We start from the raw sequence: 26035 nt of genomic DNA on the forward strand, positions 1-26035 counted from the left end.
TTGTGACTGTATATATAAATATAGTTCGTCTATTATCCCAGGAAAAATCTCTCAATAAAAATTATGGGTCAATAATTAACAGAAAACCATTCAATCTGAAATTGTGAACTGCGCCGTCAAAGAATTGTCGTTGGAGCAGAATTAATTTTCTTCACTCTGGAGGAATTTGAAACAGATCGTAGTTTTGATAATACCATAAGCAGTTCAAAAGCCTAACTTGTACTTAAATGGACTGCAATATACGATTTGCAAATAAGTAATTTCTCATATACTTTAATTGCGCAGCCCACAGTCACTTGTTTACTAGACCGGTCACCGTGTGCCCGGGAAGAGTTGTGTATGGCAGTTTAGCAAGCAAATTGCGTATTTTCGATTGATTTTGTTGAAACCAGTGCAAATATCATCAATCATGGCAGACTTTTTGGAGTATTCTGATATATTAGCAGAAGTGAAAGGGACTATGGTAATGAATAATGCTTGGATTTAATTAAACTCGTTTATAATGTCTTTATTAATGTCTGCACGCAAGAGCTACTAGACTGTAATGGCCTTTCCTCTTTTCACACGAACAGAGCTCTGGAAAGCTTAAGCTTACAGATCAGCATGTAATTTTTAAGAACAGTAAAACTGGCAAGGTTGAGCAACTAGCTGCCTCCGATATTGACACTGTTCATTGGCAAAGATTGGTCGGAGCTTGGGGGATTCGCGTGCACCTGAAAAATGGAACTTTGCACAGATTTGGAGGATTCCGAGATTCGGTATGCTCATAACTATGCCTATCGCATTTTAAGTAAGCTGCGGCTCTCTATGGCTGAAGCCGGGGTCTACAATTGGATATTTTTCATAAATGTTTTGTGTTCTCCTGTTGGTAATTGTATTCGCTTGCATCTACTGTGAACGGACATTAAGATAGCACTATCCGAAGTGTGTTCACTTATGTATACTTCTAATACTAATTCATATCATACTTCTTTGTAGGAACAAGACAAAATAACGAAATTTTTGAGCACCAACTATAAAAAGGAAATGATAGAAAAAGAGCTTAGTTTGAAAGGGTGGAATTGGGGTACAGCCAAATTTAACGGGTCAGTGCTCAGCTTTGATGTTAGCCACCTAACTGCTTTTGAAATACCACTCAATCATGTTTCTCAGTGTACAACTGGGAAAAATGAAGTCACTTTGGAATTCCACCAGGTAGGCATAGCAGTTATAATGTTATATATACCTGTACATAAGGCTATTGAATTTTAATGTGAACCTCCTAATTAGAAGTGTATTATAGATTTTAGAATATAGTAAATGTTAATCCTTGGTTATTTATCATCAATACTGGTCTTCTGTCCGAAGATTGGTTAAACGGATAGCTCACTCAGTTTTTCTCTCAGTTAACCTAAGGTTTCCAATATATTTGCTTTCTTTATTCACGAAAGGAATCGTGCCCTTATTGTCATTGCTGGTTAAAATAATGTTTTTAGTCATGTACAACTCTATACATGGAATGTCTGTGCCAGCAATGGAGGATATCGTTAGTGGTTCGTTTCGGTAAAAGTCGCTTATTTTGAGATCATTAGTGATATCAAAACAAACGACTCCAGAAGTTGTTAACGATTTTTTTCAATGTGCACAGAATGATGATGCTCCTGTGAGTTTAATGGAGATGCGTTTTCACATACCTTCCTCTGAGCTAGCTGGTGACGATCCTGTTGATGCATTCCACCAACAGGTAGGCAAACTGAAATTTAAAAAACAAACTTTTCCTTGTGTAAATGCTTAAGATTTCAATTCTTTTTAGTCTCTGGCTGCTCCCTTTTTCAAGCCAGAATGCTCAGCTTAATTTTAAACCTGTGGCATCCAGTAATTTGTGATGCTTTAACTTCATATTTTCGAATTCAGTTGCAGTATTATCGTTTAACAATGCAATTCACTTTCAGGTTATGAATAAAGCAAGTGTTATCAGTGCCACTGGAGATGCAATTGCTATCTTCCGCGAAATTCAGTGTCTCACACCACGGTGAGTCTCTTTATATTTTCTGGTGCTCTCGTTATTGCAATTAATATTATTAATTTATGTATTCATAATAATTATTTCAAATGCTTTTTTTGCAGAGGTCGCTATGACATTAAAGTTTTTAGCTCTTTCTTTCAACTCCATGGTAAAACATTTGATTACAAAATTCCAATGTCAACTGTACTGAGATTATTTCTCCTGCCGCATAAGGACAACAGGCAAATGTTTTTTGTTGTAAGTAATTCTTTTGATGTTACAAGTACATTATTGTTAGTTTATAATGGGATTTATATAGAATATATTGTTTGTGTTTATTTACCTTTTAGGTAAGCTTGGATCCTCCCATCAAGCAAGGGCAGACTAGATATCATTTCTTGGTCATATTGTTTAGTCAAGAAGAAGAGGTCTCCATCGAACTACCCCTTTCAGAGTGAGTCAAGTTAATCATCAATACCTCCCATAGCCCTTAAAATTAACACTATCACTAATTTAGCGTACCTTTTAAATTTAAGTTTAATACATACATTTTACCTGTGTCTCACTGACATGTTCCTGTGTTTAGTCCCAAAAGGGTTGTGTGCCCTTATTCAAAACTATTGCATATGATACTTAGAAATTTTTTGTAATTTCATTTTTCAATTATGAAAATTTAAACTGATGTTTGTCACAGATTGAAGATTTTTACATGCTCTAAAAATTAACTGAGAAATTGCATAAAAAATCATTGACAGAAAGCCAAAAAACATTGGTAATTATAATTTTAGTTCACAGTTAATGTGCAGTTTTAGGTAATTAGTGATTTGAAACATGGATATTATGTATTTAAATAATCATTGATAATAGATATTTATTCAAAATTTGGTGAAAAATTTTTGTTCTTGCTCTTTATTATAGAGAAGAATTGCAGGAGAAATATGAAGGTCGGTTGCAGAAAGAATTATCAGGACCTACCTATGAAGTAATGAGTAAGGTCATGAAGGCACTCGTAAATAGGAAAATCACTGTTCCTGGTAATTTTATTGGGTAAGTACCCATACTAATTTCAAAAATGGTGTTGTAGGTATCTAGAAGTGATTAAAAAAATATGGAGAAAATTTTATGATTTAAGCTGAAGTTTTTCAACTTTAGTGTTAAAATGAAATGAATAATTTACTTTGTAATTCCACTCACAAAAGTGTGTGGAATTACAAAGTAAATTATTTCATTTCAATATGTTATGCAAATTCCATAAAGTTATGCCTGAGGCAACAAACTTCAGTATTGTTTTATCAATTCAATGAAATACAGAAAAGACGTTTAATGTCCTCAGGTGAGTGTAATGATCAGTAAGTGTTGTCAATGTGTATCTCGCTGGACGATACCCTTTTAAAGAAGACATGGTAGCTTAATCAATTGAGGGTTTGGTTATTAACGAGGGCCTTGTTATACATCCAGGAAATGCCTCTGGATACTTTCCGCTTCACTAAAATGTGTGATTTACAGATACCAGACCCCTCTGGGAAATCACTGTTTGCACATGAAAAGGAACTGACTTCCTTACCTTAGTGCATTAATTTGATGTAGCATAAATGTTTAGATTTTATGGCACCTTGACAGTAAATTTACACATTTTGAAAATGTAAGCTTTGTATTCCATGTAGGAAATAAAATTAAATGTTTAGAAACAAAAAGAAAGGATGAGGCAAATGAAAAAGTAGTATTCTGCAAATCATAATGCATATATGTGTGTATCATCAGAAGTGTGGAATTGGTATATTAAAGCTGCAGGTTAGAGTTGAGGGATCGAGATGGTACAGTGGCTTTTGTACTGGCATCCCACCAGGGTTCAAATCCTGGTGGCATCAAATATTTTTCAGTTGTATCTCAATCCCTTCTTGAGTTGCTTTGCGGAGGGCTCTTTGAGTGAGTACGCCATCCATTGGATGGGACATTAAGCTGTGGACCCATTGGCACCTTTCGAGAAGAGTAGGTTAATGCCTACACTGGGTTTCTCTCCGACCTTAATCCTTTCCTGTCCATCCCTAATAGTGCAAATGACCTTAGCTGTTGCTTGCCTCCCCTAAATACTGCTACTAGGTAAGAGTTGCATTGAGCATCTGCTAGTCAGGGCTGCACAATATTACATTTGTTTGGAATTCTTTTCTTCAAAACTATACATTCTCAGCCATTTTTTGTTAGTTATTTTGTCCTTTTTCAATTTGAATTTCATCATAATATAGTATTTATGTGATTTTGCTCTTTTTCTTCTTAAGATTAAAATGGGTGAATTTTTGTGTGTTTAATTTCAGACATTCCGGCACCCCTGCAGTTAGCTGTTCTTACAAAGCTGCAGCAGGTTTAATGTATCCTTTGGAGAGGGGATTTATCTATGTAAATAAACCTCCAGTTCACATTCGTTTTGAAGAAATTACCTGTGTCAACTTTGCTCGTAGTGGCGGTAGTACAAGGTAAGCTTTCAGCTATAGGAGGTAAATGACAGTGCTTCACACTCTGTGAAATAGGTTAATAACATCCCACTGTTACATTTTCACTGCCCAAAAAATTGTCTACCGTTGGTTCTGTAGCAGCTTTAAGTGTTAATGTATCATTGGAAACTTGGCTGTAAAATTAATAGCACTGCCACTAGTGAAGATTCCCCCAAATTATGCATGGCAAATGACAAATTATCATCTTTGGATAATCTTACACCTACCTTGAGGCAATTATAGTAGTTGCTTGCACCACTGCATAATCTGAGGGAATTACTTTTTTAATTCCTAAGACCAGTTAGACATGCTACAAAGAAGTGAGGTTTGTCTGTTAGATTGAAGTTAGTGTATTAGCATTCATGTTGGACTGCATGGTAGAAGGCTCTCTGCCTGAGTGAGTGAGTACAAAAATTTTCTATCATTGAGTACTAGATATCAAGTTTCACCAAACGCTTGGATACAGGGCATTAAATATATTTTAATCACAAGATACCACGTGTGCAAAAAAGGGTTTTAATTGGTCTTGTTTGAGATGTTTGAAATTTTTAGATGCCTGAAAAGCCCTATTATATTTTTTTTAATGTCATTGGTTTTGACAACTTTCAAATATTCACCATTTGGCAATAGCTTTTCCATTCCACATTATACCAAGATATCATCCTCCTAAATGCCACCCTCTCCTTATCATCCCTTCTCCTAGAAGGGACTATAAACAAGCATTTCCTCACTTCTTCCCCATGCTGTTGTATTCCGTCATGCAAAAACTGAGGTTCTCCTCACCCTCTCCCCTCCAGCTACTATTTCAAGAGGACACATTGCTAAATTAATGTACCTTTGACAGTGGCATTAAAACATTGAAGCCATATTCGGAAAGAATTTAATTTTGTAGAAAAATAGAGTTTATTCATTACAATTTATTCAATATTTTCTTTAAAATTGATCCAGGAAGAATGGAAACTGTTTGCATACAGTGGCTTGATACTGTTCAACTAGCTATAGAGGTTAACACAGGCATGCGTAATTGTATGCTTTAAATTCAGGTACATGCTAAGAGAGGTATGGGTGGAAGTCCTCTTGGTTACTAATTTTTGTGTGTTCATTAAGCTTGGTGAGTAATGTGGCAAACACTTCCCCAATTACCTTAGAAATCCTTCAATATCATGTCTGTACTATTACTCATGTATCTGAGATGTACAGGCACACTTTTTGTAGCCTATTGGAGACCCCAAGACATCCGTTTCATCTTCATGGTGTTGATTACAACCTGTATTCTTTAGTTTCCAATCATTCATTCCCACTTCAGAGCTTTTATGTGAAATATGTCTACATACTTTTTGAAAATGTGGTATTTACAGGATTCCCAATATGGAATGTATGCTAATTCAGAAGAAGACCTTCTTGTTACTTACTAAACCCAATGAAGTCATAGAGTTAATGCTCCTATCTTACCTTACAATATGCTTCTTTGCTGTGCAAAATGACAAATAGCAGCATTTAGTTACCTAGAGTTGTCAAAAATATCTCCATAGCTGTCTCTCCAGTTTTGTCATTGGTAATATGATGGAACAAATGAGAAAGATTCTTACATTTAATGTTTCCAGATACATCAATAATGATAGATTTCCTTGAAAAATGAAAAAGTTCTTTAAAAAATAAGCATGATGTGATTTAAATGCCAGTACACAGTATGTTACTGTTGCAAGTTAAACATATGTAAATGCACTTCACATTTTCTAAGCTGAATGGACTCGAAGTAACCACCCAAAAATAGATCCACATTATCCTCTATCTATACTAAATAGTTCCTGAGTTCTGTAGAAAGTCGGTAATTTCTCTAAATTTATTGGTGCTAGCTTTATAATTGATAACCATTCTTACAAACCAGAAATATTACTATTTCTGACTCTGTGGCTTAGAATGATTTGGTATTTTTATGGCATGCCATTCTTTAACTGTTTGCTTGCTTGTGTATATTCAAACTCCAAGCCCTAAAAAATAACTCTGAAAGTTGATTTGAATATGGCTTATGGCACATTAGTTTTTCATTGACTAAAGCTTTACTAGTTGAATTGTGTATGGACTTAACAAGGATCCAGACTAAACTCCTGCTGAGAGCTTATTCATCCATCCATTTAAGATTGGTAATAACAATCCAAAAATGTATGGAATGCCTTTCTACAGTGGAATTCTCTAAAAAGGAATGCATAAAATGCATTTCTCATTATCATTTAGAAAAAATAAGCTAATACATTAAACATTTTCAATGGTGGTTGAAGAAAGTTGAGTGAAATATAATAAACAATTCTTATATTTTATATAATTGTTGTTAAGGAATAATACATGTATGCACTATGTTTGGGGTAATTGAATATAGTCAGGACCACTGCAATGAGAGACTTAGATGAACACATCAGTTGAGAAGTTACATTACTAAATTCATTTCATTAAATACAAATGTTCATTTCATGTAAGATAAACATGCCTAATGTTTTTAAAATCTCATATACTCTTTCTCTACTTAGGTCTTTTGACTTTGAAGTTGAAACCAAGTCTGGAATCGTTCATACTTTTAGCAGTATAGAAAAAGAAGAATATGGGAAGCTGTTTGATTTCATTACCTCAAAGAAACTTCGTGTCAAAAATCGTGGCAAAACGGTAGGTTGTAGTACTTTATTTAAAAAAGTATTTTTTTAAGTGTATCATGGGTTCAAAAACCAAACTGAATGTTTAACATTTTGGAAAGGTAAGTAGTTCATAAATACGAGTATTACTTTTAAGAGTTGTAGATAAATCTTTATGTCAATCTCTAGATTTTAGTAAAAGGTGTCAGTAAATGTTCATGTGTTGTATGTATAATCTCATACATAAAATACTGGTATATACATTTTTGAGTGAAATATAATGATCTAAAGCATGGGCTTTGAACGGCAATGTGTAAAAATAATTATCTATTTGGTAAAGTCTGCTGAGGCATTTCAAATAGCCCACAATCAAACAAAGAAGATGATAGTCAAAACCTTTATTGTGCAAAATTATACATAATCATCGTGTTTTAATCTTGATGTTTAACATTATTTCTTAGACTCTTACCCAATCATTTATTAATTCATCATTTTTGTCCGTTCATTTTGCTACTATTGCAATAAACTAAATTTGCTTGAACAGCATGCGTTTTCCTATTCACGTTAATGGAATCCTCAATCACTTTTTTTATTTAAGCTGAACCTAGTTGTTTCCATCACATTCTAAGTTTTCCCAAGGTCAAAAAAGCCAGTCCATATATAGTTAAAATCAAATTTCATACATTTCAAGAATATCCTAATTCAAAAATTTTTACTTTGCATCAGTCACAATTTTTAATTTAGCATTTTGAAATAAATTCTGGCATTGAGTTGTCTAAGCAAGTGAGTGTAGGACAATGTATATTTGATAACATTTTTAATTTGCCTTTATTTTTTATATGAATTTGTATTTATATATTAGAGATTGCATCACAGATTGCAAAGAAAAGTGCAACTGTATCAGTTTAAATTTTCAATAATTGTACCTCAACATTCTGCACTTTTATAATCCCAATCCTTTGATATTTGCAAAATGTTGGTCTGCCGAGGCCAAGGAATATAATCATCTTGCAGTCATCATTTTGCTGTTTGACTAAACACCTCAATTTTTTTTTGCTAGATCATGTTTAGTTTTCTAGAAAAACTGTTTCTTCATTAGACCCGCTGTTAGTAAGCTCTTTATATCTTCAGGACAAACCAAGTTATACCGAAGATTTTGGAGATTCAGATGCAGAGGATGAGCCAGATGCTTACCTTGCACGTGTGAAAGCAGAAGCGGAAGAGCGAGAGGAAGATGAGGGCTCCACTAGAGGTGGGGGAGATGGATCCGAGGAGGAATCCACTGATGAGGACTTCAATCCAAATGAAGAGCACAGTGATGTTGCTGAAGAGTAAGCTGAATGCACTATAGATATAGGAAGTTTAATTTCATGAATTTGGAGGCATTGACATTACATTTATATTTATCAATTTTGCAGTCCCAAAAATACACCTCTTTAGGTCCAATGGACTGCTCTTTGATGACATTTATCTTGAAGTGCAGGCAAACTCACAGAGTGGTAGCATGATTTTTTTAGGCTTGCTCACTATTTTACCAAGTCTCTTGTAGGTATTTTGGATGCTATCTACATGTATTGAAATTTCTGCTCCCAGTAGAGAGAATTTGAAATTTTCATTTTTAAATTTTGGTTGTTTTTGGGTTGCATTAACATCTCTGCAGCTTCTAATATGGAATGTACTCTCCCATCTGCAATTGAGCACATAGGGCCTAGGCATAGTATTCAGTGCAAAAAGTCAATGATATCTGAAAAGAATTGTTTCTTGAACCAGGAGTCCATATCTGTATAATATAATGAATATAAAATAATAAATTTTCCGGGGGTTGAGAGAAAAAACTCACCAGATGATTGTGATGCACAGATTTGAAACCATGGTCATGTGAAATAAATATTTTATGTGGAATAGCCAAGTTTTCTCTGTCTACCCTCATCATGAAGAAAATCCACCAATTAAAGCCCAAGACTGTTATGTTTAATAAATATTATAATTAAATTAAAATTAAATAATTTGGTCATCATGTTAACTCATATGTTAAATCATCCAGTGATTTTCATATGGCATACTACAAATAGTAAATTTATATTTGTTTGATGTTTTCATAGTTGTGTTGCATTAAATTATTTATACTTCATGTTAACGTATATTGATAAAATTCATTTAGGTATGACAGTAATGCATCTGCCTCAGACTCTGATGATTCTGGAGCTTCAAGCAGTGAAGGTGGTGGCAGTGCCAAGAAAAAGAAAGTGGAAAAGAAGGAGAAACGTGATAAACCAAAGAAAGCCAAGACCGTGGTACGTATTGCATCTCTTCCTATTGATTGAAAAACATTGTGAGTAATGTTAATACTGTGGTTAACTTTGTCCTCTGTGTGGTCTATAAAGCCCCATGAATGAGGCTCTATCCTTTGTCATTTTCATCTTCTTTTTAGATGATTATATAGTTTTTGTATGTAAGTAACTCTCTTTCAAAAAGCTAAAGCCTGTAATATGTCTTGTATGCGGTCAAGACAGTGCCTATCACAATTCTCCATTTAGTACATTCTGTTACCCGTTATGTCACTTTTGGATTCTTTTTTGATGTTGAATTTTTCTCTGGAATTCCCAGAATACTGGGTCATATCATGGTTAATTGCTATGAAATATCCACTTAAAACTCTACCCCCGTTGAAAGATTAACCTCAGCAGAGTTAATAATATTGTAATAAAAATAATGCATGTGTATTGAAAATGTGTAATTTAACCATAGCACTTGTTATATACATGAATTTGTTCTTGTATAAGTTAAATATTCAACCCTGTACTTCATATTTTTCTGCATTGTTTTGTTTGTGGTTTGCTTTCCACAGTCAGAAAAGCCAAGACAGCGCAAAAGTAAGAAAAATAAGGATGAAAACATGCCCAAGCGCCCATCAACTGCATTCATGTTGTGGCTCAACAGCAACAGAGACAGTATTAAAGCTGATAACCCAGGGATATCAGTAACTGAGGTTTCAAAGAAAGGGGGTGAAATGTGGAGGGAGTTGAAGGACAAGTCTGTGAGTATTTTTTTAATATTTTAATTTTTATATTTACCCAATAAAGAGCTGCAGAAATTCATGATGCTATAATTTCAGAATTGCTTTTTCCTTAATTGTTCAATTTGCTGGAAGAACTCAAAGCAAATAGTTTTGTCAAAGGTTTTACATGCTATATTTGCCCCTTAGTCCATGTAATGTACCATTGTAAGGCTAGGAATTTTGAGAGGATATATCTAAATAAAATGATGCGTCTTCCATGATAAAGGTGTATTGCATATCCTTTCACAAGGTGGCATAAAGTGCTGCTTCCAGTAAGTACTTTTTATGATCTACCCTATAGGAAATATTTTAATGTGCATATTATTATGCTGAAATTTGAACTTGTTCATTCCCTGTTTAATTGTTGAAGTCATCAGTTGCCAGCCTTGCCACAGTGTGTCTTGTGTTTTCCTTTGATGGAGAAAAATCCATGAAAGTTATATGTGATGTTATGTTTAATTATAAATAGTTTTTCCTTTCCTCAGATAAGTCACACTTGGAATATGCATTTGAATTTTTCTTCCAAGTATGAAATGGCGTTTAAAAATGATTTGCGAGTCCATTCTTTGCTAAATATTTGCTACAGTTGAACACCATGTCAGTAGGTGACATGATCCATTAACAAAGTTGGTTAACCTTCCATGATGAACTGAAACAAGAAAATACTGAACTCTAGTAATTAATCTTTTTCCATTAAACATGCACCCCAATTGCCTTGCTAGTGTGATACCTTTCTGTTATTCTAATTAAATATTTTATTAAAACTTCCAGCTGTCCGTGTTACTTCATGCAAAACTCTTAATGCTAGACCTTGAAATATATCACTAAGGATCTCACATTGAAAGTATTCCACCAAATTATCTAATTGCTGTTCTTTCATTTCTGAATAAAAGACATAGATTTTCATGTTCACAACTGATTTTAAAATGCTAGTCAAGTTTATTTTGAATTACATTCTGAGCCATTATGTCTTAGCCTGCATCTTTTTAGCCAAATAAATTTGTCCGCAGTGCATATTTTGTGAGATAGAACTCATCTCGGAATAACATGGACATCTCTTTCTCATATTGACAGTATAAATTTGTTATAGTGATATACCATATTATATTCCTGCCATATTTTTCTCACCTCAGTTTTAAGTTCAGAGTAAAGTCATAATCATTTTGAATTAAGAATCTATTATAATAGCATTTTTGGTGGTATGTAAAAGTAATGTCTGGTGGCAAATAGATTTCTTGTATTCTTTTAAACTTACTATTAGCTAGTCATGCACCTACTAATGCAAATATTCACACAATGTTGCCTAAATTTTCATCGATGCGACTCTTTTGTCAATTGAGTTTTGTTTTGCTGCCAATGCCATTACGTCAACATCAAGATATAAAATGATTTTTAGTGATATTTGCTACTTTTGTAGTCATACTACAAGAAGTTGACCACTATTAAAACCACTATGTTCACAGTATTTTTATGCCAAAAAGATATTCAATGTGCTTCAGTCTAGTTGGAAATTTTGAAAATGAAAGTTTTTGCTTTTTGGTAGATATGTCAAACAGCAGCCTTTAAATTTTAGTGCTGAGAGAGAAGATTGAGGAAAATTGTAATTAGATCAAAAAAATTAAAGTTTTAAATGTTCTTATCAAAAGTGTGAAATTTCTTATGCCCACCCAATTTCCAGAAGTGGCATTATTTGATGTAGTAAAATAAAAATTTGCCTCGAGTAAAAGTTGTAGTCCCACAATACAAAATAGGGAGCTGCCATAATTATGGCCAGAGCGTATGCAAAAGTAAGCCCTGCCATAATTACTGTCCCAATTCGCACAATTGCCTTTCATCTTTGTTTACATTTGGAGATGACCAATTCACCGGCTATTTTATACTGTTAAGCCTTCAGACAAGAATTAAGAAGCTTTATATACCATAACAGTAGAATCTAGAATTATATAGAAAGAGTAATATTATTTATCATGAATCAGCCTGATAGGCTTTTCCTGTCTAATTTTTTTACCCCTAAATATCAGCAGAAATATTATTGGTCTATTTTTGTTCAAATTAATTTTTGGTTCCTGAATGTACATGTGCAAGGTTGCTGCTCCTTCTGACTTTGTACATGTAATTACTATCAATTCAAGTTTCTGTATTTAAAAATCATTTCATATTTTCTCACATGCTTTGCCTTAAGAATTCAAGTAATTTTTAAATATTCATGATTCTCCTCACGTATTCATTAATTCACATTTTTATGTAATTTTAGGAATGGGAGGCCAAAGCAGCAAAGGCTAAGGAGGAGTACAGCAAAGCCATGGCTGAGTACAAAGCATCTGGAGGTGGAGGTGATGGTGGTGGATCCAAGTCTGAGAAGAAGGAAAAGACTGAAAAGAAAACTGAAAAGAAAACCGAGAAAAAGAATGAAAAGACTGCCCCTAAACCATCACCTGCCAAGCAGTTAGGTTCTTTCAAAAGCAAAGAGTACCTTTCAAGTGAAGACAGTAGCTCCGATGATGATGACAAACCTCTTAAAAAGGCTCCTGCGGTAATGACATACATATCATTTGAGGAGGGGAATGCTGAAATCTCAAACTTTTTGTTTATGTTTCAAAGTCAATCTATTGCAATACCATGGTGATGATATCACAGCCTCAATAATTCTTACAATCTCCTTACAAAGACATATGCAGTCTCCTCTGTGTGCAGCATAACAAACGCTCATGCAGTGCGATAATATTGGTCTTACACTTCCAAAGCATCCTAAATTATCCAAGATTATTCTTGCTTCATTCATTATTTCCATAATAAACAGTATACTTAAGATAGGCTTCACGCGGCCACTTAATCCATAATAATATCATGATGGCAAAGTATGTAAGTGGTTAAGGTTTGGAGTAATATCATGGAATGGTAAATGTTCATTGGCAGTATTAATGTCATCAATCCTCTTTCAATCATTCATTAATAACCATAGGCTTCACATGCCAGTGCCATCATAATTTCAAAACAAATGGTTATAAAAATTTTCTGTCTTAAGGAATTCAGCAGTAGATTAAGGAGCAGATTTCAGTGTGTGCCTATGCTCTTGAATTTTTACTGTTCCTCATCAAAATTGGATCAAACTACAGTCCACCATCATGTCATCTTTGCCAAGGTGCACCACATATGCAACCCTCTTCACCCAGATTTGTTTTGAATCTATCCATGGATTCATCCAAATCCTGACTCCATCCCTCATGGCATAACTTATTGACAACTGCCAAACGGTTATCCTTTTCAGGGTACAGGAATTTTATATTTATGAGTATTGTGTAAATGTCTCATTAATCAAATAATTATCTTGTCAAAGTCGTACTCACCATTTAAGACTCATGATAAACACTATCCCATTTTTAATGAGAAACTTTTATTAATACCTTATTAAGAAAAGAGTATCATTTGAGTCTTAGTTTGAGGCTCCACATAGAATGGTACTATCATAAAATGTACAATATTATTTTCTCTCTATATTCACAGAAACCAGTGTCCAAGGCCAAAGAGGAGAAGAAAAAGGAAGAATCAAAATCTAAAAAAGAAGCAAGTGATGAAGATGAAAAAATGGAAGAAGATGAGGAAGATGATGAGCCTATTGAAAGTACACCATCCTCAAGTGACGCTGAATCAGGAAGTGATTAAGAATTGTAACCTGAAAGAGTATTTCCAGATTCTTGTGATTTCCATTGGAACCAGCTAGGGACAATATAAATAAAGATGTTTTTTTTAATTTTCCTCATTAATCATTTTATAAATACTTTGTAGCCTTTGAGGAACATGAGTGGTCTAATCCAAATGCATTTCATACAGTATGTTCAGTTTTACTTGGACTGTTCTCCTAATGTCATTTTGATTTCCATATTTGTCCACAATTCAATGTCCCAAAAATTGGTTTAATCAGCTTATTTAGTTTATATATTACTTGAGCAATGGTTAATATATAAGGTGTTTCTGAAGATCTAGTAGTTAAAGTATTATCTCATATTTTTATTAAGTATTTAAATAAATGTCTCATTTTGTATTTATGTGTAGTTTCACTTGGTCCGTACCATCTCTTTCATGATGTCGGTAATATTTTCGTCCTACAGATAATATTTTGTTCTTCATTTTGACCTAGGGTGCTGTATTTACTTCTAAGAGGTACTGCTGTAGAAGAATAAGTGTAGGTGGAGAGTTCTGAGATGTATGGAGGAAAAGAATTGAAAGAAACAAAAAATTGATGGGCATGGTAGGGAAAGTGAGGTTGTTGGGAGATGTTCAATGAAGGTGGGAATATGTGAATGCAAAAGATAAAGGTGGGATATTGACTACAGTAAGATAAGGGGAATGTTGGGTAAGCAAGGTAGAAGGAATGTGGTGTCCACCAACCTGAAAAACTCGCACTGTCACTATTCCGGAAGGTTTGGGGAATTTCGTGATTTATATAGAGAATCAGAATGTTTTTAACATATGATAAACAGAAATTCCCCTTTCATTATAGATGCATTTAAGGATAAAGCATTCCCTTCTTTGGGATAGTTTGGTCAATTAATCTGTTAGCATTCATACCAAAGTGCCGAGAAGGTAAGTGTCAAAACAATCCTGTATACAGATGTGATAGAGATAGGGTAATCTCCATCACATCTGCATTCCATCACGTAATGAATAAGGCAGATGTGATAACTTTAGATGTAAATACACTTATTCTACTACATGACACATACCCAAATACTGGCTGAGAAACCAGGAGACATAATGATAGTCCTGGGTAGTTTTCGTGATGTAACAGAGGGTGAAAAAGGGGTTAAGCCACCCAAATTGAAATTTGCTGTTTGATAAGGAGGGAAGTAATGAGGGGACTATCATGTAAATCCCAGCAAAATTTATGCAAAAGATGGTAGAAAAGATGAAGAGATCAAGGCTGAGGTGTGATTGGGTATGGTACCATAGATTGACTAATTATGTGGTATGGGGCCATTGAAGAATGTTTCTAGTATTTGGGGAACAATAGGGTTATGAAAGATTATGGCCATTAATTATGCGCATGGAAGGGTGTCCATGAGGGTTCTGTTTGAACTCTCATATTACTTAAGACTATACAATTATTATTAAACAAACAATGTTTCGAGAAATCTAAGCTATTTTGAAATTGGTGAGCTTGTTAGGTCAGTGATTTCCACTCCAAGAATTAGTTTCATATAAGATTGTCGCTGACCATTAGCACTGCAGCATTATGACCATATATTTTTATTATGTAAGTTCATGGAACAAAATGGAAGTATGGAGGGTATGTGCCCCTAATGAAGATACTATAGCAGACAAGAAGAAATATTTTATGAGGGCCTAGGAGAGGTTGTAGATGACTGTGCAAATGAGGTATGGGTGACTTCAACAGAAGAGTTTGGAAGAGAATAAATTATGAAGGTGTGGGTGGGTCCTTGGGGAGACCATATAGAAAATAACAATAAGAAAAAATTGATTTATATAAGGGTTGTGAATAAGTTCTAAATTAAAAATTGCAGTTAAAAGAAATTCATAAGTTTCATTGGGTAAATCCATCAAGAAATCTGTGATAGGCTATGTAATTGCAGGAAAATGACATTCAACCATAGTACAGAATATGAGAATAAAGAGGTTTAGAATATGGATCAGATCATATCCTTGCTACAGAAATTGTTTTTCCAGTCAAAAATCATGAAAAGAAGAGGGTTAATGAAACCACAGTCATTGTTCATCCAAAATGTATGTTATGTATCTAGGCAGGAAGACAGTGAGAAATATTTATAGTAGTAAAGACTGATTGTGTCCAATGAAGATCGGAATGCTAAATACATTTTGGGTTCTTGAAGTAATTCATTAAGCTAACAGCTGAAGAAGCTTCAGAAAGGGAGAGAAGGAAGAAAAGAATGGATGACCAGACACACTAGAAAGTGTGGGATAAAAGATGAAGTTAGACCAGAGATGGTTGAACAAAAGGTATGTTAAAAATATATATTGATAAAAATTTTGTAATCAGATCAAAATATTGCCATAAAAGTGTAAGAGGACACAAGGGAAAGAATAAATGGGTAAATAGACCATTCACTTGGATATAGAAGATCTGAAGAATCCTATTGAATGAAAATGTTGATACATCATGCACTAGTCCTACAGCTTCTATTACTGCATGTTGGCTTGGGTTCTATTGGGAGCATAGTTTTATTTAAGGAAATGAGATAATCCTCTTATAAACATGAACACCTTAAAAGTAAAATATAAGCTGTGGATACGGAGGGTATAAGGAGAGCTGACAGGATATCCAAGTTAAAAAAGGGTAAAATTAAGGTATTAGATTGGATAAGAAAGAATCAATAATTGTACAAAGAATCCAGGGAGCAGCTCTGCGAACGAATGATTCCAAGAATGGACAAGGAAAATTGGCCAAGATCTCTCTTTATCGAATGGCAGATGCCCTTTGCCTTAATTTTCCACGCAAAATCAGAGGTCTTATCTCAAATGATATCAAAATAATTCTGATATGGGTAATGCAAATATTATTTTTAATTAACGATATCATGTTGATAAATCCATGCAAAAAATATTTATGTGTTCCTTGTAAATGAATTAAATTAATGCTTTCATAATAATTGCAGATTCTTCAACTATGACCTATCAATTATAACAATGAAAAAGCCTTAGTTTGAAATTTGCGCATACGAACAAGTTGCCCTCTTGTGGATTATTTTGAACTTTAAGCACAACCATAAGAGAAGGCATGAGAGGGAGCTCTGGAATGTAGCGACATCTTTAGAGGCACGACAGATAACTTCGTTTGGGTTTGCTTCATTCCCGTTGGAGCAGACTTTGCCATTGGTTACCGAGTGAATTTCATGCGCTTCATAACAGTCTGGTGGCAACTGTTAAACGTGTGAGGTGTCTGTCTGCAAGGCTGCGAAGTGTTGAATTTACAGTGATATCCCCTCGTTTGTCATGGCATCTCTGTCGCTGCCAAGGGTGCTACAGCAGAGGAAAACGATGCTGGAGCTCGAGAGGGAGAACTTTGAAAAGTTTCAGGTGAGTTCAATGATAACATCCCACGCGAATCTGGATGTAGTGGACAAGAGTGATTTTGTGTTGTTTTGAACCAGACATATTGTGCAGTAAGTAATGGCTTAATAAGACTGAAGCGATTCCGTTTATCTCTACAGTTACCATTTTCTTACAAGAGGCGCTTCCAAAATCCCTGTCAGTACTGTATGGTTCTGAATTCCTTGAATGTAATTTTCGTTGTAAACTTAACTTGTTGATCGTGCTTTTGTAAACAAAGAAAACGAGTGTCGTAAGTTGTGCACTGTCAGGTGTGAATTGCATATTTCTGCCGTTTTTAGCTGTTAATACTCGAGGGCTAGCATTTATTCGGGCGTATGTATACTCTTATTATATGCAGACGATTTTAATAAAAACTTCGCACGGTCATACATGCACGAATGAGGTTTTCGTTCTGCTGGGTAATTGTCCAGCATCAAGCATCAGTACATAGTAATTGTAGGGAAGGTATGATTGTTGACGTCTCAGTTGAGCATTTTTAACTGTTCCTTTCTATTTAAAAAAATGCCAGCGTTATTTCAGTTGTAGTGACACAAAATGTAATGTTGAGGTACGTTTATAATGGATTGTAAAATGTCAAGAGAATTATCTCAAAAGGCGCTGTTAGTGAAATTTTACTTTTAATATATTCCTTTCCTAAGTAGATATGTTGTTATTGTGGAACTATTTCGCCTCGTTTTCGGACGTTTACGAGGTAGATAAGTTATTTTCGCTGCCGCACAGATGGCGGCACTTTATTTTCTGTCACCTCCGGAAACTATTCTCATGTCCTGTTGTATTTGATTCCATAGATATATTCTCTAAAGAATCCTACGTATAAGTTGAAAAAAGTATTTTCAATGTTTCACTCGATGAAGAACCTGTTAAAGCTGTAAATTGAGCGAGGAATTAAAGTGGGGCTGCAAAGGAGTCATATCAAGTGCACACGAACGTCTCTGTTACGCCGATATCATCCCTAACCGCCGAAATCGCCCTTAACTAAATCCTTGAATTAATGTCTAGCCTTAAATACCACTCGAGAATCTTCAAGAACCGAAGCCGCCATTATATCAAGTTTTATTCTTTCTGTCAGTCTCTTACGCGGATATTAATCCCACCCTTATATCTCCTCCGCCCCCTTTTCAGTCCCACGAGCACCTAATTTTTGGACTGCCCTTAATTACGAATGCCCTTTGGACGTAGTAATGTATCATTTCATTACGTTTCTTCCCTGGGAATGGATGAGGGTTCCAGGAGGAATCTCATGTATGACTTATTATTGCATTATTCAGCCATTGGTCACGAAGAGAGAATTTTATATATCCTTGACCACCAAAAAAGATTGCAAATAATCGGATACAATTATCGCTTCAGAATTATTTAAACATTTTACATTCATCTTATTAGAAGAGTTTCGATATGTTTGCTTCATTTTACTTTATGTATTCTAATGGCACTAAAATAATGAAGGCATCTTTCAAAGTGGTGTTAGTTTACAGTGCGAACACGTAATTGAATTGATTAGCAGTCGTGGGGAACAACTCTTTCCTCCAGCGTAAATGCATGTTTATTTGATTGAAGGGTATTGTTATTAAAATAACTCTGTTAATTAATGATTGATTAATAATGGATTTACCTGTTATGGGTCCTAGCATAGCTGGGGTGAGGGTTACAAAAAGCCGAAAATGGTTGACGTTTTTTAAGCCTTTTTAGAAAAATGCATAAATTTTGGCTTTCTCTCAATGATTCATCATGTGAAAGCATGTAATTTTCCTTTATTTTAGTTTATTCCTGGGGGAAATTGTACCTTTTTCTACTATATTCTACGCACTTATCGCAGCTGGGCTCCAATTCAAGCTCTCCCCAGTTGTCACTTTCCGGTGAAATATTAGCTCAGGAGGAAGTTGTACTGTGGTGGACAGTGCATCCTTTGTCGTTACGCCTATCGTCATCCGTCTGTTACCCAACGTTGGTCATTCCTACGCCGGGCAACTTTATATAATTAATCTGATTTTTTCAGATATTTTGTTCCAAATTTTTCTCAGATAAAAAAAAAACTTTTTCACGCGTGAGCAACGGGTTTTCCCTTTTGAAATTCGTGATTTACCGGAAGGTTTTCGTTCGGTGAAATACTGCGTTAACCTTTGCTAATTATCTCGTTCAGATAGTGTAGGCAAGTAACTCTTCGAGCACACTTAGTAGCAACGAGAGACTGGATAAGGCATTATTTTTAGAATCTGTTAGAATTTTCGCGATGAGAGATTTAAGGAAGCACCGATATGAGTCAACGGCATGCTAGTAGATATATTCTTGCGCGAATGCTCCAATGATCTGTAGATATCTGCGTAGCCCAAGGCTATGCTTTCACCGTATAGTTCCACTCTCTCTGGTTCAATCATTTTTATATTATCTTCACCGAAATAAATCCGTGATTATCAATTTTTGTAATTAATTTCATAATAACCAATAGATATTCTTTGAAAATAGAACGTGTGATCATACGTGTGTTGCTTTGATGTAAATATAATTTACGTAGTATTGTATTTTATAGTATTTTATTGACATAAGAAATAAGATTATGAATTATATTTACTGCATCATTGTGGTTCTTCCGTAAGGTGTATAACATAAACACAGTTATTAACCTGAAGGTCGGTTTGATAGGTGATTGTGGGGTTCGCCCAAATACTAAGCCCAACGGCGTGCGTAAATTTGTTAATAAGATGTTCTTAGGTAATCTTACAGAAGTAAATAGTTGTTCAACTGATTCATCCCCTCTTTTAAGACACACAAGGCTTGAGGAGAAATGGAAATTGTCATTCCAAACACTAATTTTTACCCAGTCTTAATGTATTTGACATTCTCTCTTGTAATTGAAGGGAAGTGCATTTCTGGCATGTCAAAACAAAAAAAAATATAGAAGTCCGAAGTTTCGAAGAAATCGAAAATTTTTCTTGTGTTTTTCATAAATAATGATATTTTTTGTTGATTTTTCAAAAGGCTATAACCTGCTTAAATGCGTTTTTCTCAAAATTACTTTTGAGTTAATTATTTGCTCAAGTAATTGCGTCCACCATAGTCAAATATAATTTGAATTGGTCACTTGTCAGTCCATGTCTGAATTGATATGTAAACTATAGTGCAGGTTTCCGGTATCAGTCATTCCGATTTGAATCTGTAAAAAAATTGGTTTTGTACAGTTCCTGCGAAGATTGCTACGAATCCTGACAAAGTTGACTGGGGCATTTATCTTAGCTGCAGTTAGGGTTATAACCTACTTGCTCAGGTATTACATGCTCATATTTCAGCTAGCGGTGGGATCAATTTTGAGATTTAGTTTTGCTTCCTATGATTGCACAACTTTGTCGTTCTAACATCACTGCTTAGCATGTATGACACCGACCTACGAATGAACTCTCTCTATATTCCTAGTAATTTAACCTTAAATATCCTCCAGCCGGCATGGTAAAGGAGCTGAAGTAGCTGAAGATTTCGTGAATGTCATTGGGATCGTCTTTTTAGTAATATACCATTCCCTAGTTCATAAATTCTAAAATTATATCAGAGCCGTCTCGGTCAAGAGAAGAGTTGAGTTGTCGATACTCTCTCTCCTTTAATTAATATGAGGCTGTACACAGGTAATTATAAAGTTTCTTTAAGTCCTTTAAGTGTGTTTTCTCTCTTTTATTTTCTCTATCCGCCGAGGAGTACTCGCACTTTCGTATTATTCATCGAACAATATGTAGTTAGTGACGGCAATTGCCTCGATTCAGTTGATAACCAGTTGTCTCACGTCACATTTATGTTTTAATTCGTACGAATGATTTCAGCGATTTAACCTTGCTCACGATCAACTTTCATGAGTTTTGATATTGGGATATCAATATTAAAATATCAATCGATCGCATTGCGATATTTTTAGAGCCTTTATGCCCGGCATTTGCTTTTTTATACACATGTCACGGTTTGATAATAAATATTTAGATGAAGTGTTATATTGTTGAAGTTAATGAAATGTGACTGCTGGGCCAAGTATTATTGACGATTTGTCATATTATAAAGTTAATGAAACTTGTTTTATATTAGTCGGTTTATAAGTTGATTGAAACAACGTGTTTTGAAACGTTACATTATTTTAATCAGTGCGATTTTGTAAATTTCACCGCTGAGGGTCAGGCATTTTCAACATTGAAAACATATCACCGTAATTGTTATATGGCAGCTTACGACCAATGTTCATTACATTTCAAGATTCTTAATTCTTTTTACATAATAATTTTTAAATATTTAAATACCCGATATCTTGATTCGCGAAGATAACAGGATGTCCGTGGAGTACTTGTTTGACTAATTTGCTTGTTGTGCGGGTTAATTTCCCCGAACGGTTGCCGCACTTTTTCTCCGGTGCAAGGATCCAAGTCTCCGCTCAGGGCCCCCAAGGTCCACGCACCGGCGTTCGCGAATGAAGCCTGCCATCCCCTCAAGGCTTGTACAAAATTAAGATTAAGCCAATGAATAGTGACGACGGTGCTTCGAAAGTGTCATTTTTTCGTAAATTGCCGAAATACACCTGACCTTCTCAGGGAGTTTCGGGCAAACCATGCATAGCTAGTAGGACTCCGGTTGAGGTTATATGAGAACTTTCTTTTTATCCGGCGTCTTTGATCGTAGTGTTCTCGTTAGGGTCGCATGTAGCCCGCGTCCCTAGTCATATTTCTCTTCCTCATTCGCCTCTCTCCTCGCCAGCTACTCCATCCTCGACCACGCCTTTGCCCATCCATTTGTGTGTGTGTACACCCGCCCCCTTTTATTCCCTTCCCCGTCTCCAGACTCCACTCCCCGCCACTTTCCGCTACCGTGCGACCTTGTTCCTCCCGAAATACTACGCGCGAATCGCGTGGTGGGAGCGAACCGTTTAAAATCGCGCTTCTTTTCATCCGGTCCTTTTTTATTTTTGTTCGACAGGGAATGTTATTCTGGCGTGAGGGTGGATGGATATGCGAGTGGGAAGGCGAGGGGCTGCCAGTCGGTTGGGAGGGAGGAGGTTGAGGGAGAGAGGAGGGTATCCCACGTGTGCCTTGTGAAGTTCTCCGAACTTTGTTAAGAATCGAGGGCGGATTTCATAACGCGCGTTAATCTTCGGCTGTTTTTTTTCGGAACGTCGTGGATAACCTATGCTGATCGTCCTTTGGCCCTTTCGCTTTCTTTGGTCGAAGCGTGGCATTTTGCTGAAATTATGAAGGGCTTTATTTTGTTTTGCAATTCTGCACAGATGTTAGTTTATTCGATGTTGATATCTCGAAGTAGATAACTTAATTTTTTTGAATAATGCCATCAACAGTTATACTGCTGGACTTCGCTCGGCCAGCATCTTTGCCAAGGTGTTAACAATATAATTTTTTATACTAGGCACCGGGTTATTGAACACGCTCTTTTGGCAGAATGGTATTTATCCTCTTCTAGGTGTCTATCATGTTATTCTAGTCTTTTTTATGCAAATCGGCGCTAGGTATATTTCATGGAACCTAGAATCCTCCTATGCTCGTAGGTAAGCAGAACCGAACCTATTGAATTTAGAATGAACCGTTTGCCACTAAGATTTGCTATTTCTTATGCTGTGGCAGGAGGAATTAGACATGTTTGCCTAACCAATTTAAATAAATGCTCATTTTCGCAAAACCAAATTTTCATCTTTGTGGTTTTACAGTGTGACCGCGTAAGAAGCATGGTGCCGCAGTTCGACGTTTCCTTCCCGCGGTCTTCATTTCATTCCCCAAAATGTGTAGATATTTCCCTGGAAAATGAGAGCAACGTTGAACCGCAGCATGCTTCAGCCACGCTCGAGGGCCTCGTCAGCATCATCAAGTCGCAACGAAAGCCTGCGATAGGAAGTTCTCTTTCGTCGCTTAAATCGGTCAATGCTTCGTTTGAATGGCTTAAAAGAGTCTTCGGGATACGGTTTACTTTTTGCCAAAATGAAGGTAGTATAAAATTTCCCCGTGCGTGTTCATTACGCATAACATCAACAGGAGTGCCAATCAAGGAACCCGAGTGGGCTGGACCGTGGAAAATAGTCCGCATCGGTGGTTTTCTTCCAATCGGCTCCAGTTGAGAAACACCGTTACGGTTTGGAGGCGAGTTAAATGAAATGCGGAGCTGACAGGGGAGAAGTGTTTTTCGGAATGGAGTGGAGATCAAAAAAAAAATAAAATTCGAAGAGCATCCGTCGACGTGGCACTTCTCCGCGCCCAAATTACTCATGTGAAGTGGACGAGATCACGGACTTTTTTCTGCGTTCTCACTATCGCCAGCCATATGGCGATTTTCCTCTCTGGCGTAATTTGCGAACACGGATCGCGGGACCCAGCTCCGAGGTGATTCATGGAAGCGCTGGAAATCGCATAACCTATTGGAGGGGCGGGGCTGCGAGGTGCGAAATTCGTTAACTGTTGTTGCCTTAATCTTTAGCTATCTCGTCGATAGCTATATCTCAACGCGCCTCACGAAGATCCGTGATCGCTATCCGTGATTACCTCTTTGGAGCATGCCGCTGCACTGAGGACATTTTGGAAGTTGGTCAGATTTTGGGCCGAGCGAACGGATGGGGGATAAATGGACCACAAATCAATTATTACTGGTGGAAGGGTAATACCCAAGGGTTGAAAGGGAGAAGCGGAGTATGGAACGGGGCAAATTTAAGCAGACAAACTGCCGTAAGACTAGATTCCCTTGGCGTCAGACCTCGGAACTCGTTTCTCAGAGCTACAAGTCGATTTACAATTCCTCTTAAAACAATCTTGCGTGAATTGTTAAGCATCTTTCAGTTTCTCTTGTGCGTTTAATATAAGCAAGTTCGGTACAATTTTATTACCATCACAAGACTACGTATGTGCTAATTATATGGACTGGTAAAACTGACTTGTAACTTAAACGGGGTCAAGGACGTGGCAGCGGGATGACCTGATCAAGGTTTTCAGCCAAAAAGCTTTGTGAACTATTTCAAAAACAATAATGAATTGAGTTCTGTTCAGCACAGATTATTTTTCAATTAGTTATTTGTTTGCATGATAGAATCCGCCCATGATATGATGGAGTAATTTAAAATCAGACTTATCGAACTGCGAGTCAGATAATTCACGAGTGCGTGTATTCTCTCCTTACGCACAATCCATGAGGTCCACCTCCGCACAATCCATTGGGTCCAAACAAGTGTCGTAGCGGTTTGCCATTATATATTCGGGAATATGTGATTATAAACTGTACCACGAGTTACTCAAAATATGTGTGACACCTCAAAAATTGCTTCGAAACTTAGCGTTTCCACAGGATAAAATTGATGGCTGTCAACTAGTTGTCCACAGTCCAGATGATGCTACAGAGTGACGAAACTATTTCACGGCAATGAATTCTATCCTGTGGAAACGATAAGTTTTTTATTCTTTCTTTTGCTTTACTATGGAACTCCACAAGGTATCAGCCTCAACATTACTTCAATTTCTCCAAACTTGGGTATTCGGAAGACCATGGCCTTACTTTGCTGGCAAACTGATAGACTTTTATGCTGATTTTCTTCTATTTGCTCCATATTTCTGATTGTTACGTCGTGTTCGTCAACTTTTCTTTTTTGTCGGTAATAATGGCCCATTTGCAGTATTCCTTCAAATTGCTATTGCTTCCAGTTGTAAGAGCTTCAATGTCAGCTCTTTGAATTAAGTGTCGACGACTGCGTTTGAGTCTCTTTTTTCTATGCGTATACCGACCTTATATGAAGACGCAAGAATCTTAACCAGACTAGTTTTTTTAGCGATTCATTTAGCTTGATCTCTTTTTGACTAAAGTGCGTGGACTTGGCGACCATGTCGGATTCTTTAATCACTAAATTGAAAGGTTTAACTTAATTGGTTGGTTTCCTAGCGTTTCTGGGATAAAAGTTTTGTTATTGTAAGGAGTACACAGGAAAAACGTTTCAAGCATCAAAATTCGAGCTAAAACATTCTAATATCTCCTTTAATTGTTTTCGTAAGCCCACCCCTTAACGGCTTACCACGATCGAATTCTGTATTCATTGTTTTATTTTCTTTCTTTGGGTCGATTAGTTTTTGGCATTTCGTGACTCTTTACTCCCTTGATTGCGTGGGAGATATTCTCACTGCCACATTATATGCAAATTTCTCGATTCCGGTTCTCTGCTGCAATATTCGCCTTTTGAAGAATTCATGCTGGTGCGGAGGAAAGCCCAAAGCGAAAGTACGGTAAAATCGGTTAAGGTCGTAAGTACAATAGTTATAGTAATGACCTGGCTCATTTAAACGCTTGAGCTGCGACAGTAATAGAGTTACTGTTTTCAGTAATGATTTCTCTTTACTCTTGTAAGAGCATTATCATTGCAGTCCATTAGCTTTCCTACTTATCACGGATCTTATTTTATCATAAATGTATCGTGGTACGTCCAATTAGTTGAACTGGTTATAATTAAGTCTAGTTGGTGTATATATTTTCGTTTAAACCGGTCTATATATCTTTTTTTAGTAGGCTTCTTTAAGTTGTTGGAAAAAATATGGTACAGAGATTTCTAAAGAAATAAAACTGGTAGAAATTTAAGCGAGTCTTGGAATCGAGGAACTCAAAGCATTCGTACCGAGACTTACTAGATGACAGTTAGCATATATTAATTGAAGCAACCTCGGAAAAAGGGAGGGAACATCTGGAACGCTTTGAATCTTAACTCGTTACATGGTAAGATCATTCCGGTCATACCAGGGCTACATATGCACATGATGCTTGACTTAATATACGCATGCAAGTAAAAGTACAT

At 36.0% G+C, this 26035-nt stretch overlaps 2 protein-coding genes across 4 annotated transcripts in view; both read left to right on the top strand.

Moving 5' to 3' along the window:
- The first annotated feature begins 200 nt into the window (after positions 1 to 200).
- Positions 201 to 14147, top strand: Ssrp (structure specific recognition protein). 2 transcript variants are annotated; one of them, XM_071588397.1, is made up of 15 exons: positions 201 to 463; positions 573 to 758; positions 979 to 1194; positions 1628 to 1723; positions 1932 to 2011; positions 2107 to 2242; positions 2335 to 2438; positions 2903 to 3031; positions 4297 to 4455; positions 6999 to 7131; positions 8229 to 8428; positions 9259 to 9391; positions 9946 to 10134; positions 12410 to 12600; positions 13660 to 14147. In XM_071588397.1, the coding sequence occupies exons 1-15, from the start codon at positions 410 to 412 to the stop codon at positions 13874 to 13876; spliced, it is 2223 nt and encodes a 740-aa protein (XP_071444498.1). In that variant the 5' UTR covers positions 201 to 409; the 3' UTR covers positions 13877 to 14147. The 2 variants fall into 2 exon arrangements, with proteins under 2 accessions (XP_071444498.1, XP_071444497.1); XM_071588396.1 differs by having other exon boundaries at positions 213 to 463; positions 12410 to 12688.
- Positions 14148 to 16941: 2794 nt separating this feature from the next.
- The window catches only part of Hip1 (Huntingtin interacting protein 1), a 127540-nt gene continuing 118446 nt past the window's right edge, over positions 16942 to 26035 (top strand). For both annotated transcript variants that reach the window (XM_071588392.1, XM_071588393.1), the window contains exon 1: positions 16942 to 17208. In XM_071588392.1, the coding sequence (XP_071444493.1) occupies positions 17125 to 17208 (84 nt within the window). In that variant the 5' untranslated portion in view covers positions 16942 to 17124. The remainder of the gene's footprint in view (positions 17209 to 26035) is intronic.

Source organism: Hetaerina americana, unplaced genomic scaffold (assembly GCF_022747635.1).
Source record: "Hetaerina americana unplaced genomic scaffold, ioHetAmer1.1.p SCAF_3, whole genome shotgun sequence".
Lineage (NCBI taxonomy): Eukaryota > Metazoa > Arthropoda > Insecta > Odonata > Calopterygidae > Hetaerina > Hetaerina americana.

Coding starts and splice junctions, on each gene's coding strand:
- Ssrp (XM_071588396.1), top strand. CDS start 410: ATGGCAGACTTTTTGGAGTATTCTGATATATTAGCAGAAGTGAAAGGG. Junction 2,439..2,902: donor ATCGAACTACCCCTTTCAGA/GTGAGTCAAGTT, acceptor TCTTTATTATAG/AGAAGAATTGCAGGAGAAAT. Junction 9,392..9,945: donor CAAAGAAAGCCAAGACCGTG/GTACGTATTGCA, acceptor TGCTTTCCACAG/TCAGAAAAGCCAAGACAGCG.